The sequence below is a fragment of the Haliotis asinina genome, chromosome 5 (genome assembly GCF_037392515.1).
Source record: "Haliotis asinina isolate JCU_RB_2024 chromosome 5, JCU_Hal_asi_v2, whole genome shotgun sequence".
In the NCBI taxonomy this organism is placed as follows: domain Eukaryota; kingdom Metazoa; phylum Mollusca; class Gastropoda; order Lepetellida; family Haliotidae; genus Haliotis; species Haliotis asinina.
Window position 1 is genome coordinate 76,472,979 of NC_090284.1, and position 13,762 is coordinate 76,486,740.

A 13,762-nucleotide genomic window follows, 5' to 3' on the forward strand; every position below is an offset into this window, starting at 1 on the left:
TGTGCTACATTAACACCCTAGAGTGCCACAGTACAGTCCATGGATCAGTAAAAAAAGTTACTCTCAACACCCTTGAACTTACTAAGTTCCACTCTGTCATGTCCAATCTTGATCTTTCTGAGTGTGCCAACATGGTGAGCTGCTAGTATAAACAGGTCCTCCTGGAAACCCAGACACACATCATATGACAGTGTTACAAGCAACATTACAAGGTTGTAATACTGGCAGTTAACAACCGTTTACGTGCATGAAAGTAATACGTGGGAATATATATCTGAAACAATCTGCCACATATTCTGAAACAAACTCAAATGAAACTGGGTCTTTTCTCACATTTAACATCATGGGAAATGGACAAAAAGCCAAATGATAAGCTGTCATCAAACTGGCCTTCAGAAGTGACATCTGCGCTAAACAAAGCAGAACACCACATATGGCAGTGTCATTACTACTGCCTAGTGTTGAAAGAGGACTATCGCAAACTAAGCAGAGGGGGAACCCTACAACTAACAACATCTAGTCACCACTAAAATAATGTTCAACAAACCAGATCTAGCAAAAGAGTCAGGCTCTTTACTTGATGTCACACACCAGTAAGTCAGGAATCTCTCCATTTTGAGCACTTTTCACAAGCAGCATGATGTACTACTGTCGAAAGGTGATGAAAAGAGACACGTTGCCACTACTCCTACCTACCTTGTTCTTCTGGAAGGCCACCTTGTGGTTCTTGGAGTCTCCTGTGCCCAGCACCATCTCCTTGGTGCGCCCCTGTTGCCCATACAGCGTCAGTTTGATGTCTGCCTTGGTGCTGGCACCGATGTTGTTCCCAGTCCGCACATAGACCTGGTACTCACCCCACGGACCCTGTTTCACCTCGTCCTCCTGCTAGAAGATGGCCAACAGATTACTTGTGAGTATGAACAAGTCCATGACTATCAATACTGTTATAACTTAACTCAGCATTGCAAATTCGAATAGAAGACAAAATTATGCTGTAGGAAGGGTTCCCTACATTGAGTGTGCTCTGGTGATTAATTTCTACTAAACAAGTTCAGTAAACATCTATGCAACTATGAGATGTATACCTTTCGAGTCCCAGTGAAACTCATGTATAAGTTTCATCAAAATGTTGAGCACCTTTTGTGGGGAAGTGGATAGACTTTACATCCTATAACCCTATATTCAGAGATAAATTCAACAAATTTTATGTAAGTTCAAACGACATTAACACTGGAAAAATAAATAAAATACAAAATCAAAATACACCTTTAGAGTCCCCATAGTCTAAATGAATACCATACAGTAGGTGGATAACGAACACCCCCTTCATCACCTATTACACTATCATCAAAGAGAAATTCAGCAAAATGTACCTAAGTTCAAATGTCTCTAAACTTACAAGAAACCCTATAAAATAAAATATGAGATGCACACCATTAGAGTCCCATGTATAAGTTCCTTGAATTCCACAGAGTAGGTTATTACATGGAGGCTAACTTGATATTCCCCTTGCCACATATGATCAAACAGTAGTGCCTGAGAGATTACTCGCCAGTTGTCAAGATTTGTTTGGGCATAATGGGGTCATTTTCAAAAGCAGTCAACATATTCACCCACTATATTGGTCATGAGTGAGTGATTTCAGCCTTACACATATTTATGTCGTATTTCAGTCAGTCCTGATGTGGTGGAACCTGGATCCTAGTCTGCACATCACCACATGACCCTTCGGTCATGAGAGTGTCATCTCACATCAACCCAAGGCAGAAGACAAGTCTGCAGTGAGGAAGTTCCCACATGTTTACCATCCAAAAAAATGTACTGATGTGGTACTGACAAACCTACAACATCATTAGGGAAAACCGGGATTCAAACCCTGGATCATAAGATTCTGGCACACTCAAGGAATGCAACTCTGTATGGAAACCTGAGTTACCTGATCATAATCCTTGATGAGTCTGTTCTCTGTCTGAATTCCAATCTCATCCTGTGTTCCTGCTGTCTGCGTTGTGTCCTGTACACTGACTCCCTCGCTCAACTTCACTTCTGGGACGTTGATGATTGTGCGTGTCCTATATTTGCTTGACAGTGGCCGGTCTCGGTCCTGGTCGCTTCTCCGTGAGGACAGTGACTGCTGACTGGAGGACTTCTTCCTTCGTTGTCGAGATGCCGGCGGTACTGGGTCAATGTCAGAGGTGGAGGTCGTGTGCGTGACGGAGGACCGACTTGAGACGGTGTCGGAAGGTGTGGGAGAGCGGAGGTGGCGGTACACACGTTTACTGGTGGGGCGGCTGGATGGATGGCTGGAGTGGGGTCTGAAAGAGGGGATATCACCACTAACTTGATGTCAGTTCTTGGTCCATAAAAAACATACTGCCAACCTCATACTCAAGATCTTTGATAAGGTGTGGAGGTTTGCACATTCTACTAGATACACTTAACCACAGCTCTGTGACACCATAAGAATGATCACTCACCTTAAACCTTTTCCTAGGAAGCTGTCATCATAGGCCTGAGAAAAGAAAATGGACAAAGAATGAAAACTGATGTACTGCTAGAACAAGAGAAGATACTATCATCCTATAAACCAGTCAAATATATTCCATGAAGCATATTGTTGGAACATCATGCACATATCTTTAACAACAGCAGATCTTCAGCAGTGTGATTGCTATAAATCTCTGGATAACACTGAGACCAATTATACCAATATGGTCTCAGTCTGAGGTTAAAGTACGGGAGATAAGACTGTCTAATACGCCTTGCAGAAGATTGTATCAACTATCACCTGTACTTAATTTGGGGTGTATTCATTCACTACACTGTAAAAACACTCTGCCAATCAAAACAATATATAATCAGAGTGAAAATCGAACATATTGTAAATTACACAAAATTTTTCAGCACACAGACCAAAATCGTGACTGATCATGTGACCTTGCATGTGACCAAGCATGTGACTGACCTTTCGCTCATCCTGTGCAACTCTGCGTCCATGGATGTCCCAGGTATATTTAGCTGTGGCTGGCCGTTTACTTGTTTTGGAGGGCTGAAACACAACACATGATGGACACACTGAGCTGACGTAGCACACCGGTCATTGCAGTCAGACATACCACATGATGGAGCAAGATTACCTGCAGGTGTACTACATGTACATAGGTACACACAAATGTAGGCAAGGAGATGACGACATGCCTCAGCACATTACAGCAAGGAATATCGGCTACACAACAGAAGCAGGCTGAAAGACTCAGGGCAGATGGTTAGTTCACTGTGGAGGCTGTTCTATCTTTAACAGAAGTGTTAGAATGAAGCACAGACTACATGGAATTAGTGATGTTTGATGGGCACAAATAATGACAACAGCCAGTTTCACAAGTATAATGGCTGCTCTAAATAGTCACAGACAGGAAATATCAGCTTCTTAGTCAGAGCCCTGGGTTATACACCACACTGTATCAGCTTAATGTCAACCCCAGGAAGTAAGAGGATGTAGGGTCTGACATTTACCACCTTGCAGAAACCAGTAAGCACTGCTGGAGTTCTGACAAACTTAGAAACATGACTGGGGCAAAATGGGATCTCAACCATGATCATATCCAGGCTTATGGGCAGTTCAAGGGAGACAACTGTGCAGTGAATTCTGGCTTTAACAAACAGACATTACTTCCGGTCCACGTCACCGTAAAAATATAGGACTACCATTCTGGCTTTAACATTATCGCTTTGAGACTTCCCCCTCCAGCCCCACCATGAGACTTCCCCCTCCACACCCGCCATGAGACTTCCCCCCCCACCCCCGCCATGAGACTTCCCCTTCCACCCCCGCCATGAGACTTCCCCCTCCAACCCCGCCATGAGACTTCCCCCTCCACCCCCGCCATGAGACTTCCCCCTCCACCCAGGCCATGAGACTACCCCCTCCACCCGACTTCCCCCTCCACCCCCGCCATGAGACTTCCCCCTCCAACCCCGCCATGAGACTTCCCCCTCCACCCCCGCCATGAGACTTCCCCCTCCACCCCCACCATGAGACTTCCCCCTCCACCCCCTCCACCCGACTTCCCCCTCCACCCCCGCCATGAGACTTCCCCCTCCACCCCCACCATGAGACTTCCCCCTCCACCCCCGCCATGAGACTTCCCCCTCCACCCCCGCCATGAGACTTCCCCCTCCACCCCCTCCATGAGACTTCCCCCTCCACCCCCGCCATGAGACTTCCCCCTCCACCCCCACCATGAGACTTCCCCCTCCACCCCCACCATGAGACTTCCCCCTCCACCCCCGCCATGAGACTTCCCCCTCCACCCCCGCCATGAGACTTCCCCCTCCACCCCCTCCATGAGACTTCCCCCTCCACCCCCGCCATGAGACTTCCCCCTCCACCCCCACCATGAGACTTCCCCCTCCACCCCCTCCACCCGACTTCCCCCTCCACCCCCGCCATGAGACTTCCCCCTCCACCCCCACCATGAGACTTCCCCCTCCACCCCCGCCATGAGACTTCCCCCTCCACCCCCGCCATGAGACTTCCCCCTCCACCCCCACCATGAGACTTCCCCCTCCACCCCCCTCCACCCCCACCATGAGACTTCCCCCTCCACCCCCGCCATGAGACTTCCCCCTCCAGCCCCACCATGAGACTTCCCCCTCCACACCCGCCATGAGACTTCCCCCTCCACCCCCGCCATGAGACTTCCTCCTCCACCCCCACCATGATGACAGTGTGAGTGTATCACTGGAAACGTAATGGAATTATACTGTTACATACAAATGTGTTGATACAGAAAATGTCAGCAGAGACCATGATGATATAATAGATTATATGGTCTCGGATGCCAGGACTTGGATCACACACAACAGGACAACATAGAACATCCATAGAGTTCATACAAGGTCAAGTGACCATGAGCAATAAAACTTCTTACTTTGTTGATGCAGGGATACATTGTCGCATCATGAGTCTGTGGCACGTGATTGGCTAACAAAGCCAAATGATGTACATACATGTATTTGTCCCCATAACCCCTCCACAACTTGGGAATGCTAGTGTAGCAAACAGTAGATAGTGGTTGGCTGATGGTAAGTTATAACTGCATTATTGCTCTGAATGACATCATTAATTTCATATGGTCAATAACAGTGTTTTTCGTAAATTGTAAATCAATCATTTAAATTGTTATTGGTGACTGGTTGTCACAATAACTAACTGCATTCTTACACACTGACCAAAATAATGACATCAGTTCTTGAATATTTTAACATGATATGAAGGATATCCCGTTGTATACAACCTTATTTAATACTGGGTGAGTGTGTGAGCCAAATCTGAGCTTGAGCACAACTGAGAGTCGTGGAAACAGCCTGGAAACATCTATAGAAATCAAACATAACCCATCTCCACAACATCAACAAGACCCATCTCCATGCTGTTAGATCTCTGATCGTACGCCACACACACTGCCGCTGGTTACACAGAAGCTGACACACGTGTATAAGCCACGGAGCCACACGAATACCTGACGGCGTGAATGGAGCAACAGTTGTGCCTCCTCCTCGTCTATAGTGGGCACACCCGGGAACCCTGCATACGAGGTCTAGAACATAATCCAGACTACTCTACAATACTAGGTCGAGCACAGCCAATAAAAATAATGCAGGTATATCAGCTGGTGTAACAATCATGTATGTTTGCATCATCAAGACAATCAGTGCTATATGTGACAAGCAGAAAACAATCATTATGATCATAATTAGAAAATGTTTCAGTTTATACTTTGATACAAACAATACTTTATGTTTTGAAAATAGAAATGTGATTACTGTAACATCGCTGACAAGAAATAATTATTTTAAATGTGTTAAATTACACTTAGAAATGAGCCAATGTTATAATAAGAATAAATGCCAATAATATAACCAGCACTGCCAGGTAAGCATTTGTTGTGAAAAGCCATAAGCTATGTGATTTTTCCAAAAGCTGTTAATTATAAATATGCACTGACTCATGCAGTAGCAGTGATTATGTGACAATTCATCACAGCAAAAACAGCAGGTTTGACAAAACAATCTTAAGTTTTGTAAACATGGAAACATTAGGAAATGATAAGCATTTACCGAACCAGAAGTCTTGGTAAACAAGAAATAAAGAAAGAGAGTACCATTAAATGCACTTTGTATATACTGGCTTTCCTATATGCATGTACTATGTACCATAATGTTGATAATAAGATGGCAATCAACACATGCAGACAAATGTTGACATTACACATCAAGCTCCCATATCACCAAACTTCTGTCACAGCCTCATGTTGAGCACCACAGACAATGTGCCTTATGTTACTGTAAACAAGCCAATCTCAAAGATAAGCCAACGTCCTAACTTGACAGTTAAAACTAAAACTGTCTGGTGACATTCTGGTGGTGTAATGGAGGATAGAGAATGATGGTATGATACACAGACATCTTTATCTTTCCTTGTCCTAAAACACATCTAACTCAGTGAGGGGATTGACGCAGGTGACTTTATGTTCAGTCATGCAAACTGTCAGCTTTACCTGGTCGCTAGATGAGATGAGCATGTTATCTGGTCAGAAAGGAAACATGTTCTATTTTGTCTATTTTGGTTAAGTGAAAATGGTTATGATATTTTAGACCTACCAAGGGAGATATCAATTTCATATTTTCTGACAGAACCATCATCTTCACATAACACAGAATATACTATATATTGATGTTGGTTATAATGTGCAACCAAAATGTTGTATGTTGCGGCAGCTGTACATGGTAGTATCAGTTCAGACTAGTGCTGGTGTCAACATTTGTCCCCATGCTGTTCCTGTAGCTCCTCTACCTGTGGCTGTGTGCTCAGATAGTACTCCAGCAGGGAGCCCTGTGTGTTTGGGAAATACAGTTTAGACAAAAAGAAAACTATGTCTGATTGAGATGAAGGAAACCAACTTGATGGTCGATAAAAAAAGTGCGAGAGTCAAATTCTGACGTGGCTGTCAGCAGTATCCCAGCTTCATTAATTTACGCAAAAACTTAATGTAATCAATAGACAAAATAACAAAATTTGATACAAGAGACTTCACAGAGTGTTGAACTGGGATCATAAAGATGACAACAGGGGGTTAAACAAAACAGCCGGATGGTGACCGTCTTGACGGACGATATGATTACTAAAACTAACAATATACCAAAACACAGGTAAACACAGGTACATGCAGGTAAACACAGTGGTTTAGCAGCAAATGGTTCCAGTTTAGCACGTTTTATTCTTTGTTGCTGGTATTAAGGATATTTTCAGAAAATGAAAGCATGTTTTAGCAAGGGTAGATGCTGTTAATTGTTTCATCTCTAAGGATAACATACTGTAAATCACGAAATTTTTGCGTATATTTTTGCGAGTGGCGACCAACAGACGTTTTTACGTCACGATATTTTTGCGACTTGCCTAATTCTCAAAACATAGTTTAGTTTGACAGTTTCAAAGCTTACTTGCATCTGAAAGTTTTATCTGAAGAAAATCCAATCACATATTAAAGTTTGCTGCTAATCTTGAACACCATTCAGTGGAGTACTTCCGCATGTATGCAATCAGTGATGTTTTCCTAAAAACAACACTTGCTGCATAGGCCAGATAAGCTTGCTTAAAACAGTTCAAAGGGATTAAATTAAACGGAATGACTCTAATAAATTGGCACTGATGAAGGACCAGTTTAGTCAGTGTCAGCGTAGCTGTTGATCTCCACATAAGTGTCATGAAACCTATCCAGGCCCACTGGATGGTCTTGGCCTTTCAAACAGTCTCTAAGAAATGTGAGTTGCGTGGTTGGCGCCTGTCTGGACTATCGGACATACTGATTGAGTGACTTTTGTTCAGGTATCCATTGTTTGACATGTGACAGGTGAGTACAAGTAATGCTAGTAATTAGTCATTCTTCGCGTTGTTGTCATTGCTTAATATATGTATTGTCTAGATCTATTGTTGATTATATGAACAGGTGAATAATAAAGTGAAGATAGGACAGGTTGTTTGCTGATTATTCATTGCATTCTACCAGCACATTGCATCATGATATTTTTGCGAGCTCAAGCCATTCGCAATTTTCACAAAAATATCATGCTCGCAAAAATTTAATGATTTACAGTATCTATATAACACATATATATGGAATATTCAACATTCACTAACATCTTGTCCATATATGATGTGATTACAAGATACACGTTCACATATGCTATTTAGTGTGTTAGAGCTGAGTACACTCATGCTGCATACATATAGTACTCACTTCAAAAGGGCGTGGCGCTGTCTGTCTGCTGTTGCTGGCAATGTTGCTGTGTTCCACACTCTCCTGTAAACGTGAGGACAGTGTCAACACATGCTATCCACATCATGTCAGAGAGGCAACTTCAGGTTGCGAAGGTCGTGTCATCAGACTGTCAACTTGATTACTCAACCTACTTCCAGCAATGGACAACAAAGGACCTTGGGGAAGATTCAACCAATCTGATAACAATCAGAGCATCAGTGTATGGGGCAATGCATTACCTGACTGCAGCAACACCCATCTTGTTGCTGTTTTGTCAGTTTGAGATGATTCTCCAAATTCTGTCATAGCTTCCCTAAGTGAAAACAAAACCCATGTGTGTACTTACTGTGGCTACTAGTAGCTTGGTAGCTGCATTGACAAGCCTTTCCGCTTCACCACGAGATACGGTGTTTGAAGGCACAGTACGGAGGGCGGGCATGCCTCCCTTATAAGACCTTCAACAGACAGATACACTTCATTCAACCAGTCATGAGACTGGATAAACTTTGTTTCATAATTGAATGCATTGGGTATACTTCATTCAACCACTGAATACACCGGATACACCACATACACCCAATGATTACATGTCATACACTTCATTCAACCACTGAATACATTGGATACACCACATACACCCAATGATTACATGTCATACACTTCATTCAACCACTGAATACACCGGATACACCATATACACTCAATGATTACATGTCACACACTTCATTCAACCACTGAATACACCGGATACACCACATACGCTCAATGATTACATGTCATACACTTCATTCAACCACTGAATACATCGGATACACCACATACACTCAATGATTACATGTCATACACTTCATTCAACCACTGAATACATTGGATACACCACATACACCCATTATGATTACATGTCATACACTTCATTCAACCACTGAATACACCGGATACACCATATACGCTCAATGATTACATGTCATACACTTCATTCAACCAATCATTACACTGGATACACTTTGTTTAACCACTGAATGCATTGGGTGTACATCATTCAACCACTGAATACATTGGATAGACCTCATTCAACCAATAATTACACTTTGCTTAATCACTGAATACATAGGGTATACTTCATACATGTAATACATTTCATTCAACCAATCATTAAACTGGATGCACATCAGTTAACACCTCATTCAACAAATGATTACAATGAATACATTTAATGTAATCTTTGAATACACTGGGTACAATCATACAATCAGTGATACATGGAAAACACTTTACCATATACCACATGGTGTACTCACTTCTTCTTGGGAGACTTGAAAGGCACGCTGGTGGCATCTGGTCGCAGGTACTTGGCGCTGCCAGAGTAGATGTAGTAGTACTCAGGAAGGTTGGAGTTCTGGCGAGAGAGACATACAAACACAGGTATACTAACAACAGTCATCGCAATGTAGCAACTTCTATCAGGACAAGACATGTTCATGCTGATCAAATATCTGACATGTTCCTTGAAGCTGTGTTATTGCTTCCACCCGATACTTAAAGTCTGGCTGCAACCATGATCAGCTCATCACTGAAATACATACATAGTTCCAACATCACGTACACCAACATGTGCCCCTCTACAGCACGTGAATCACAAGGACACATGTGCCCCTATGTAGTATAAGTGTCTCCTGACTGTAAAATGAAAAATAATTATTTTCAGCAAATTTGTCATTTGCAATTTTAATGATCTTTGAAATATTTGGTGGTAATAAGGTGATATGCATCAACATTTATCGTATTTGTACATGTTATCTTAAACGATAGCCACACTTCTTCGAGTTGCACAACTATAAAAATAAACACTACACCTGAAAACACACAAAACATATCTTGATTACCGTCTTTCAAACAATTAACGAGGTATTAGAAAACAACTGATACAGCCTTTGACAAGTAACACTTAAGAAAGTAGATAAACATAATTACGAAAAAACATTACCATGCAGCTGACAGCAAACAAAATAAACCAGTGTCATCATCAGGTTAGTCTGGCTGTAACAGATCAGTTTCTACGAAATAAACCAGTGAGATGGTGTGCCTTCTCAGCCCACCCTCCCCTGTGATCAGACCCAGTCCACAAAGTCATCGTAACATTAAGAATGTCGTAAAATAATGGTTAAGAAAGACGTAACGACCACCTTGACGCCACAATCACTTTGTGGAACATGTCCATGTGTTCTAACAACTGCTAGAGGTCGGCACTGAACAAAATCAAATGAAAAAAACAAAACTGTACAAGGTTAAAGTCTAAAAGAAGGGTGAAAAACAGCATAAGCATGACAAATAGTAAAGCAATAGAAGTTTTACCTCCCACTTGCACATTTAGAAATTATTTATTCACATGCTTCCATGAATTCAGTAACTCATTTGAAAAGAAGATAAAGATTAATGAAATAAGTATTGTACTAAAGCCATCCAGGTTGACCTGGAAACTAACAAAAGAACAGAGGCGAACTGGACAGAAAAATACTCGCTATCCTTCACAAGCAGGTACACATCCAGGTGACTGGAAGTGTGAATATCAGCTCTAGGGTGGTAAAACTGGGATTCATTGGGAGCTGGTGTTCACAAATGACAATGAAGTTTTTCACTTTGCAGTAGGTTTGTTAGCTTTTCCCTTATTGATCTGATGTTCAAGGAAAAGGTATTGTGATTTACTTTTCACTGTGGACACTTTAGTCACCAGTGTGGACCTAAATCCTTAATTTGCATCCACTTGCTCAGACAGTCATCATTTCTACGAGTGAAGACAGATAATGGCATGATATACACTAAAGGGAAGTAGGGTACACTTTTCAGAGGTTCACAACACTGATGCACTCCACAACATTATTCTGTAAAATTAATATACACTGCTGCAGAGAGCTACTGTAATGTTCACTGACACAGGTAAAAGTACAGTCACACAAGCTCCATCCCAACAGTGAAACTGGTGATGCAGAAAGTGTTAATACAGTGGAAACTGTCAAAACCGGCATCCGTCCGATCCAGCAAGTTGTCAACACTGGCTTAAAATCTCAGTCCCATCTGTGCCTTGTACATTTATCATCAGCTGTACAATCCGGCACATTGTCTAAATTTATTTCTTCAGTCCCAATGAGTGCCGGTTTAGACAGCTTCCACTGTAGTTCAAAATTTGGTCTGGAGGAATTTCGGGCGTTTGGAACCAAGGAAATTATAGTAAATCTTAAGATGTTGAAGTCAACATGCTCAGTACTTTTGTTGTCACTGATAGCCCTGCTGAAGAATTACTTGAAATGAAGATCACTTCCACACTTCTATCGACTTGACAAAGAATATGAGTGGGAAATATCAGTAGCGAATGAGATAAAATAATAGAAGTAAAACCAGCGATAATGACAAAGCTTGTTATAGTTTTTACCAACATATCAGTACTCGACTTTAATACTGCCAAACAACTTTGTTTATAAAGCATATTTTGATATACCAGAATAATGGTATTATTGCTACCTTTTTCAGTTTCAACAAGAAAGCCATTGTATTACACTGATGTCATGAAACCACGTGCAGCCTGTGCAAACTCCTAATGATGTCTAACGTCTACAAAACATTCTGTGTGTCAGTCAAAATTTCAAACTTGGGGTCTTAGAATGATTAAATTTTCGGCAGCCAAAATTTTTAACATTCTTCAAGTTCAAATATAAAGGGCTTACGTCTGCAAGGCTATAAATGCATCATACAAGCGAGGAACAAACATGAAACAATGAAATCAATTCTTTCAACTCTTCCTGGCAAACAATTTGAAAATGTGGAGCATTTACAGATGGTGCTAATAATTCCGTTTTACTTTGGGATGAACCAGTTATGAAAACATGAAACACTCTTTAACTTGCATCTGCTGATAGTGAACTTTCAGTGTTCTTTGATGCTGCAGAGTTGAGATAATAAAATTAAAAGCAAAGAATTCGAACAGACAAAATATGTCATGAGAGATAAACTATCTAGCATATGACAACTCCTGTCCATCTCGATAACTACCTGGGATTTCCACACCTCTCTGAGGGTGTCACAAGCACCTTACACAACAGTATTATTATGTACTGTATGCAGGACAATTGGGGATCAGAGAGGTGTCACAAGCACCTTACACAACAGTGTTATTATGTACTGTAGCCAGGACATTTGGGGATAACTACTTGCAACATCCACACCACTAACAAGGCGTCACATACCTTACAGGTACACAATGATAAGGACTGTGTTATTGTGTACTGTATGCAATACAACATTTACTGAGACCAGACTTTATGTAACAGCATGGACACCATTTTGAATATAGACTTATTCCTAATGCTCATTAAGGACAGCCTGTTCATCTGCAACATCCACTCCAGGTCAGTGATGGAAGATGGACTTGGTGATCTTACTTTCACTTTGGTAGCATAAGGGTAGTAGGTGTGTCCATCAAGATGGAAGATGGACTTGGTGATCTTACTTTCACTTTGGTAGCATAAGGGTAGTAGGTGTGTCCATCAAGATGGAAGATGGACTTGGTGATCTTACTTTCACTTTGGTAGCATAAGGGTAGTAGGTGTGTGTCAAGATGGAAGGAGAGAAAATAGTCACTGGACTGATGAGCATGAGCTGACCTAAAACAAACACTACTTATTCAAGAGCATGATAAGGCAACAAGAAGTGAATGAAGTAAAGGTCCTGCCAGGGACTGCCTATGTACTGACTACGTGCGGTCTGCCTGCAGGAGGACGCCAGAAGAAGGCAGTGTTAGTGACACCAAACTACACAACAACACCTACACCACCAAACTACCTGAGATTTCTTAAATTTTCTCGACGACTTCAACTTAGCTCTCTTCTGTTTCTCCACGACTGGGGGCAAATCGGGGCCCGACAACTGCCACAGGCAACAGGATATAGCATATCAGGCCAGACTACAAAACTACTGTACAAATTCAACAACTCAAAAAATTAAAAGTGAATAAATTGGCACTGAAATTATGTTTCCTTATGCAAACTAACAAGTTAAATGATTTTTAAAATCTTCATGTTTAAAGAATATTATTAAAACTTTTTCAATATTTATTTGAAAAAAAACCTCCATCACCCCTTCTACCTGCTGACTTAAGTATTGAGACCAAGATGCATAAATATACTTTTGTTTAATTATCTGTCATAGTCCCATTGTCCCTTTCTCTACATAACTTCCTGTGTGGTCATGTCACCTGTTACAGGTGAGTAACCAAACCTGTTACAGATGAGTAACCAAACTTCCTTTCAACAAGTGTAGACATTCTCTCATCACTACTATATAGGACAACTTGCACATGTGGAATATGGAATGAATGTTCTTTACAATGTGTGTGTAAAATACATGTCTCGAAATTATCTGAATTCAAGCATGTATTGTTTCATGCCTTA

At 41.6% G+C, this 13,762-nt stretch overlaps 1 protein-coding gene across 12 annotated transcripts in view; it reads right to left on the reverse strand.

Annotated features, from left to right (window-relative positions):
• LOC137285313 (uncharacterized) overlaps window positions 1-13,762 on the reverse strand; it is a 42,691-nt gene that overhangs the window by 5,908 nt on the left and 23,021 nt on the right. For 2 of the 12 annotated variants that reach the window (XM_067817664.1, XM_067817660.1), the window contains 10 exons: window positions 13,155-13,238; window positions 9,620-9,717; window positions 8,668-8,776; window positions 8,301-8,363; window positions 5,523-5,600; window positions 2,966-3,049; window positions 2,478-2,512; window positions 1,937-2,315; window positions 697-885; window positions 83-161 (listed from right to left, as the gene is read on the reverse strand). In XM_067817664.1, coding sequence (XP_067673765.1) covers window positions 83-161; window positions 697-885; window positions 1,937-2,315; window positions 2,478-2,512; window positions 2,966-3,049; window positions 5,523-5,600; window positions 8,301-8,363; window positions 8,668-8,776; window positions 9,620-9,717; window positions 13,155-13,238 — 1,198 coding nt within the window. Of the gene's footprint in view, window positions 1-82; window positions 162-696; window positions 886-1,936; window positions 2,316-2,477; window positions 2,513-2,965; window positions 3,050-5,522; window positions 5,601-6,856; window positions 6,896-8,300; window positions 8,364-8,667; window positions 8,777-9,619; window positions 9,718-13,154; window positions 13,239-13,762 lie in introns of all 12 variants that reach the window. The other 10 variants (XM_067817669.1, XM_067817665.1, XM_067817667.1 and 7 more) reach the window with 7 other exon arrangements.